This window comes from Parambassis ranga, chromosome 10, assembly GCF_900634625.1.
Source record: "Parambassis ranga chromosome 10, fParRan2.1, whole genome shotgun sequence".
In the NCBI taxonomy this organism is placed as follows: Eukaryota; Metazoa; Chordata; class Actinopteri; family Ambassidae; genus Parambassis; species Parambassis ranga.
The window spans coordinates 10163622-10171048 of record NC_041031.1 but is presented as its reverse complement, the minus strand read 5'-3'; the positions used below and the strand labels follow the sequence as shown (position 1 = coordinate 10171048).

General features: G+C 39.1%; 2 protein-coding genes across 2 annotated transcripts in view; one reads left to right on the top strand and one right to left on the bottom strand.

Annotated features, from left to right (window-relative positions):
* Positions 1 to 1499: 1499 nt before the first annotated feature.
* zdhhc15b (zDHHC palmitoyltransferase 15b) lies at positions 1500 to 6953 on the top strand. Its single transcript, XM_028417034.1, has 11 exons — positions 1500 to 1640; positions 2038 to 2064; positions 2155 to 2249; positions 2333 to 2453; positions 2753 to 2822; positions 3054 to 3086; positions 3179 to 3299; positions 3465 to 3597; positions 3732 to 3858; positions 4087 to 4205; positions 5125 to 6953. The coding sequence occupies exons 1-11, from the start codon at positions 1523 to 1525 to the stop codon at positions 5166 to 5168; spliced, it is 1008 nt and encodes a 335-aa protein (XP_028272835.1). The 5' UTR covers positions 1500 to 1522; the 3' UTR covers positions 5169 to 6953.
* Positions 6884 to 7427, bottom strand: part of uprt (uracil phosphoribosyltransferase (FUR1) homolog (S. cerevisiae)) — a 5327-nt gene continuing 4783 nt past the window's right edge. The window contains exon 8 of the mRNA XM_028417035.1: positions 6884 to 7236. Coding sequence (XP_028272836.1) covers positions 7130 to 7236 — 107 coding nt within the window. The 3' untranslated portion in view covers positions 6884 to 7129. The remainder of the gene's footprint in view (positions 7237 to 7427) is intronic.

The window sequence follows — 7427 nt, the reverse complement described above, 5'->3', positions numbered from 1 at the left end:
GCTTCTTCCAACACAGCAAGACACCACTATCACTGTCCAGAGTGAACAGCTGCAGATGCTGCACACCTGCACCTCAAATAAAATGAGATCACACGGTGGCACTGAAGCAAAAGAAAACACAATAAACTGTTCTTGATGAGTCTCAGGCTTTTTATTACAGAACAATGTGCAAGGTTATTGAGACATTCATGGCCTAAAGTACAAGAAATCAATTGCAGATCCCTTCTTGGTAGTAGACATTGTCCTGTAGCCTCAGAAACATGTGAACAGCACAAGGTTGCGTTCAAAATGGTGACCGCTAAACTCCTTTCTCATCTTTGGGGTAGTAGTTAGATGGTGCCAAATCAGGACATTAGACTGTATTGATCACACCCTGTTCTATTAAAGGTTCAAATCCCCATTCCTGAATAAACGTATGAGGGCTGACACTGTCCACTTTCTCTGACAGTGCTGAGTTGTGCTGAAGTTCAATACAATAGTAATGCCACATTGTTTTTTTTTACCTCTGACCTCTGACTGTCAGCATAATCACTCAAAGTGCAGAACTACAAAAGAGCTACATACCGGTAATCTCCTTTCTTCTCAGGCTATGGACCTTGTCAGTCACCTATACCCGGCATCAATCACAGGTGTTCAGGAGGATCAGCTCAAACACCCTGCCATTACTTCAATTTAGTAAACCTTTAAAAGGAAATTAGTCTTTGATCAGAAAGATATAGAAAAATGAAATTCTAGGTACTTAAGCATACAAGCAAAAAAGATCAGGATGAAAATTACATCAAGATGGTGTAACTCACAGTGTTGTTTTGTGAAGAAGGCGAACTTTAATCTGTATGTTAACAGCTAATGAACTGCAGCAGTGCCTTCAAACAATGCTGATGCAATGTGGCTCTTGGGAGGTCAAAACAATTAGGTGAGGTCTTGCTGTAAGTGTGTGGCCCGCACTTAATATGTCAAATGTATAGCATTATGTAACCTACCAGCACAGAGAGGACTTAATTGAAAACGTATGTGATAATGTTAAATCATTTCCCAGGTGGGGATTTGTGTGTATTGCTCCTCCTTGTGTATTCTCATTCCTCCGTGTTTACTTGTCTTCTCTGAAATGTTTTAAAATAATGAGCCTACTCTTATTAGTCATAATGGTAGAAGATCCGGTTAATTTGTCAAATTAAAAAAAAAATCAAACTGCATTATCTTTAGAATTACAATTTTGCATTTTCAATATTTTTGTTTAACTTTTAATTCATTTTATTGCATTAATTAATGATACATAAAACCAAAGACATATTGACTATATATGATATCTATTTTTGTTTAGTTTTTTTTTAGTTTAGTAAGTAAGTTTAGGTAGTAAATTGGCTATAAAAAATTTTTTTTTAATCAATACACCCGTGAAATGCCATTTTAGCGAATCGAACACTCTGGCCTGGTAAGTGCAGAGAATCGCTCTCCGATGTCACTGATGCACAAATCCCAGGAATGTAGTCGAGCGCAGATAATCGCGCAGGTTAGATGGAATATGGCTCTCTCCAGAGGTTTGAGATGCTGTCAAAGGGTTTTCTCCTGGATACCTGTTCTTATTATAACCGCGATTGTTTTATGGTCATACTACGCCTACGTGTTTGAACTATGTCTTTGTGAGTATACACGACTATGCTTTGATTTGGACGGTTTCGCCACGGACATCGTAGAATACAGCACAGCACTGCTGACAGAAATAACGTTAGATTGAGCTAGCAAACTAGGCGGAAGTGGTTCAGGGTGTGTGCTTTTATTGGGTTAACATATTGTTTTGCTTGTGTCGAAACGTACTTTAATTTCTTGCTGCTAAACCGTAACTCTGTTTTCATACAGAAATAGTTTTATACTGCTGTACTATTGTCGCTCTTAGTTACTATCTATAGCTTGGCTAGTCGTATTAGCCGGTAAATGTGAAACAATTATTTATCCTTTGCACAATGAAGTTGATGTTAACAGTGGCTAGTTTCTGATGTCCATTTTGTGTTTTATAATGTCATCTTGTCGTTTTAACAGTTACACTCACCAATACATTGGAAAAAGGTAACTTGCCCTCTCATGTGCAGTGTTTAGCCATGAATTAAGATTATGCGCTGTGTTGCAAAATAACTGTGGCTGGTTTCGTGCTTGCAGTGGCTTATCTGGTGGTATTTCATGTCTGCTTTGTGATGTTTTCCTGGACCTACTGGAAGTCCATATTTACCCCTCCAGCATCACCCTGCAAAAAGGTACAAACTGGCAGACAATAAATATTTACAGCTGCATGTGTTTAACATATGGTCTGACAGTAAAATGTGTATTGTCATTGTAGTTTCAGCTGTCATATTCAGACAAGCAAAGATATGAGATGGAGGAGAGGCCAGATGCCCAGAAACAAATTCTGGTTGAGATTGCAAAGAAACTGCCTATTTTTACTCGAGCTCAATCTGGAGGTAAGTATTACTGTCAGATAATATAAACCCTTCCTTTGCACTGATAAGATTTGCTATACATCAAACTCACTTAGGTAACTTAGTGGCTACCCCAGCCACAATCCATCATCTCACACATAATCTGTGTGTGGTGAAAGGAAGTAGGTTAGGGCAATTAGCTTTGTGTGCTCTCCCATCAGCCAACGTATCTCTTTCATTAGTGCTGATTGCTAAGACTAAGTTCTAGGCTACAGGAAGTATGTGAAGGGTAAACTCGGCTCAAATGTCGTTCATTCAACTGGCCATCCTCTTGTCTTCAGCTATCAGGTTCTGTGACCGCTGCCAGGTACTGAAGCCTGACCGCTGCCACCACTGCTCGGTTTGTGAAACGTAAGCCACCCTTTCCTCCCCAATCCTTTCATCTAGGGAGATTGCACCAAGCAAGAAGATATTTGTTGGCCAGGGTCTGTTGTGATAATTAGAGGATGTTGCTTTGTTGGCATGCAATCTCTTACAAAGAATATCCTAATGATCAATCAGTGCAGTGGTTTTAGCAGGTATCTGTCAGGAGATGTGTTAAGAGAGCTGTAAAAACCTGTAGAACTTGTTTTTCTTTTTTAGGTGTGTTCTGAAGATGGACCACCACTGTCCCTGGTAATTGTTTATGTAACTTGTTTTTCATTCTTTAAATGTATTTTTCATGTGCATTCACTTTTTCCTGACACCAGATTTCGTTTTCCCTTTAGGGTGAACAACTGTGTTGGATTTTCCAACTACAAGTTCTTCCTTCTCTTCCTCTCCTACTCTATGCTGTACTGTGTATTTATTGCAGCAACTGTCTTTCAGTATTTCCTCAAATTCTGGCAGGTGAGTCATCCTGCATGGGATAATGTAGTCATACTGCGAGTTTTCTTACAGTCAGCGATATTGCATTTCTACTACAACAGATAACTGAGCCTTCTGGTGTAGTTATAGCTTCTTAAAGCCCCCCCATTTTCTCAGGTTTCTAGTTCTCCTGTTTCTTTCTCTCAGGGGGACTTGCCAAACGGGCCTGCAAAGTTCCATGTCCTCTTCCTCATGTTTGTGGCGCTCATGTTCTTTGTCAGTCTCATGTTCCTCTTTGGCTATCACTGCTGGTTGGTGGCCAAGAACAGATCCACTCTAGGTGAGGCTTTACATACCTATTAGAGAACTTCTTTTATGAAACTGCGTTTAGTGTTTGGGTCATGAGTTTTGATTGTTGGACAGTTGAAGAGGGAAAACATTTTCTGATCCACTGTTCTTTTTGTTGTTGTCCAGAGGCCTTCTCGGCTCCAGTTTTTGTCACTGGACCAGATAGAAATGGCTTCAATATCGGCATACGCAAAAACCTGCAGCAGGTATTTGGAGAGAATAGAAGACTGTGGTTCATCCCTGTCTTTACCGGGTGAGTTTGCCAGGAGACAGCAGGTTGTGATGCATAATTAACCAACGACATCAGGGCATCTGTACTCTGAAGACTCTGCCACATTAAATAAGTGTTATTTTACCAGTCCTAAAATAATTCACTTACAAAAGTGGAGATACAGCATTGTTTTACAAATATTAACATTTTGTTAAGTTGTTAGTTCCAAAAGTTCCAAAATGATTCTTTTTTGCACCTTGTATGTGTCAGCCAAGGGAACGGCCACTACTTCCCTTTAAGGAACCGGAGTTCTGAATCTCACAACCCTTTATTAGCTAATGAGGATATGTGGGAGGAGTCAGACGATGGGTCTGAAGAAGGAAGCTTGGGTGAGTTCTTTGAGGTCTTTTTCACATTTATACTTACACAAACTTTCTGTGGTAACTAAAATACAAATACGGGAACGTTTTTCCCAGTTTTCAGATTGCCCTGCTTTATATCATGAAATAAGTACATGTTCATTGTCCTGTATTTTGGCTGTTTTGCCATGATGAAGATTCTCAGTCATCCAGGTCATTTTCATTCAAAGGGTTGTAGCGATGCATCTGGACTTAGACTTAAGACTTTTCTTGAAAATGATTCGCTGCTCCTCCAAGCAGCTTCATCAGTTCTGTTTGGTGGGGAAACATGGTTTATATGTGGTGGAGGACCTCAGTAGGTGGGTCTATGTGAAACTCCCAAACAATAGCTCTAAATGTCTCCATACTTACCTGTGTTGGTCTGACTGTCTAGACTACAGGGAGCAGTGGTGATGGGACTGGTTGACAGCCTATTGTTCTTGCTGTAAACATGTGACTTGGAGTGAAACTTCCTGGGAATGGATGGAAGCTGCATTTTATACTATTTATTTAGTTGAAAGATGATGTTTGAGTCCTCCACCTCTCTTAAGGGAGGGTTTTTCCAACTTAACATAGATGGCTTCCTTGACTCCTCTTTCATATTGTAGAAAGTTACCTTCCCTCACCCTGCATAAGCAGTTTAGAAAAAGTACACATGTTGTGGCTTTGGATTAAAAACCCTTGCTCCTGTAATTACACCAGATGACTGCAGATTTGTACAACAATAACCAATTCCATTGTTATGGAGGAATCAGGTGCACTCTGTGCTGCTGCTGCTGCATTTGGATTACAACCATTATATTCTGCTACCACCTGGTGGTCACATGGAACATATTGTTAACTATGAGCTGCATCAGTTACAACACAAACATAAAATATGTATGCTGATATGTTTTCCCTTCTGTTCCAGTTGAGGACCATGACCCCTCTGTTACCATAGAGATGGAGGAATAATTTACACTGGCATAATAGATAAGGACTTACTGTACATCACACACACACACGCTGTGTGTACCACGAGGTAAATGCATTCCAATTAATGCTGATGATCGGATATACAGAAGGGGGCCAAACAAGTGTATTAGAACCTGCAGAACCTGATTGTCTTTGCCAAGTTTACCCTGGAATTTTACAAGTGATGAAAGAGGGAACTCACTGGATGACCAGAACCACCATCCCGTCTCCCATAAAGATGAACCACAGCATCAGTTTTATTCCAAAAAAATAATATCAAAAAAAATATCAAATCAAATATTACCTCACTCACGTGGGCTGTATTTCTGCCTCTAGCTGTTGATCATGTTAAGGGACCTGGCCTCTGTGGGAGTACTGTTAGCTGGGAAAAGTTTCTATGTGGCATCGTGCCTCTGTTTCAGAGGTAGGTTGAGTTTACAGCACCTTAGAGTTTGGTCAGTACAGGATGGTATCATCAGTTTAGTCATATTTGACCTTTTTTTTTATTTATTTATTTTATTTGAATACCTGACTTGACCTGCGCCTTATTTAATATAAGTATATCCTTTCCTTTTTCTCCTAAGAATGTATCCTGCTCATTATCCAGCTTGTGAGTACATTGTGCCAACATCACAGGCACCTGTTTATGAAAGAAATTATCATATTATTTTCATTTATGTTGTAGTTTAAGGGCCATTATTATTCGATTTTTCATTTCTTCATCGGTAGAGCTCATTACATTTAACATATGGCAAATGGTTTATCATATCCTAAATACACCAAATAACATGACTTTAGTGCTGTTGGGTATATGGCAGGTTTTAAAGAAATGCTGTTGTTTGGGGTGAAACTTAAATATCCCAGACATCTTGCAATCAGCCATCCTGTGTAAGATCACACCCTTTTATGGATGCAGGATGATGAAGTTAAAACTTCATGGGACACGACGTATTTCTTCTATGTCCCCAACTGTTTATGATCTGTTTAAACATAGATAACTGTACATATATATGTGTCTGTGTGTATACACACAGATACATATATATATATAAAATGACTGCTTCTTATCCACCGGTGATAGAGCACTGCAGTCTTCTGCACTATTATGTTCTGATTTTTTTGTACCTGTGTTTATATATTTTAACATGTTTAATACTAGTACACCCATTTATTGTTAGTATGGGTAAAGAGTTGGGCCTTTGTCACACCGTACTGGTGTTTGATCTTTGACACTTTAAGTCATCGGATCTGTGTTTTCTATGTTGGGTAAGCCAAATCAAATGCTGCTCATGTCTGAGAAACGTACAGTCCACGTATTGACTCAAAGTGTATGTTGTTTTATCAGAGGTATGATTTGGTGTTTGTAAGCATGTTTAGGAAAGATGTGGATGTTGAGTGCTTCATGTCGTCTTGTGTCTATTTATTGTTATAACATTCATCTTTTTCCCTGTGTATTGTGTTGATTGATTTCTACCTGCTGCAGGCAGTGTATGTATATTTTGCTCCATTAAGTGTTGAAGCAATATGCTTTTTACAATTCACAGGATGTTGATAGCATAAGATGACAAATTATACCCAGTTTGGCAGATAGGAGTTCAACACTGCTAGAGCATATATGGTCCATTTTGAACTGTGTAGCTGTTGTTGTGCTTCCCTTTTTTCCCGTCATCACCACTAACAACACTGATACAGTTTAATTTGCTGTTCCATCTGTAAACAAATATATAAATTCTTTATTGATCCATCAATTGTTGTGACATGCAAAATAAAATGATCCAAGTTTAACTATTTTATGTTTCAGTGTTGTTTTCTACAGCATGAGTACACACGGCAAAATAACACAATAAATACGACTGATCAAATTAATCATTTTGAGTTTTTGGCACAACAAGGAGAACATGAGATACAATACAAAGTATACCAGAAACAATCCAGATCATGTTCCTCAGGTTGTCCTCAGTTTAGTCGGTGCCAAAGTACCTCTGTCCAAAATGTGTTGGAGCCACTGGGTGAACCTCTGTGGTCAAGATGGTTATATCTGGGAACTCCTGGATTATAGACTTGGCTCCTAGAAGAGACACATTTAGTTACATTTTTTAAAGTACAGAAATATGTAGTGAATTACAGCCTGTGTTGAGACTAAGGATAGCTATAACACTGTACAGGCAGAAGTTACATGGGAGGCTTCAGAGGCTGTGAACAGATCACTGACAGTATATTAGCAGGCAGTGGCTTTTTTACACATTTAGCTGTTACAGA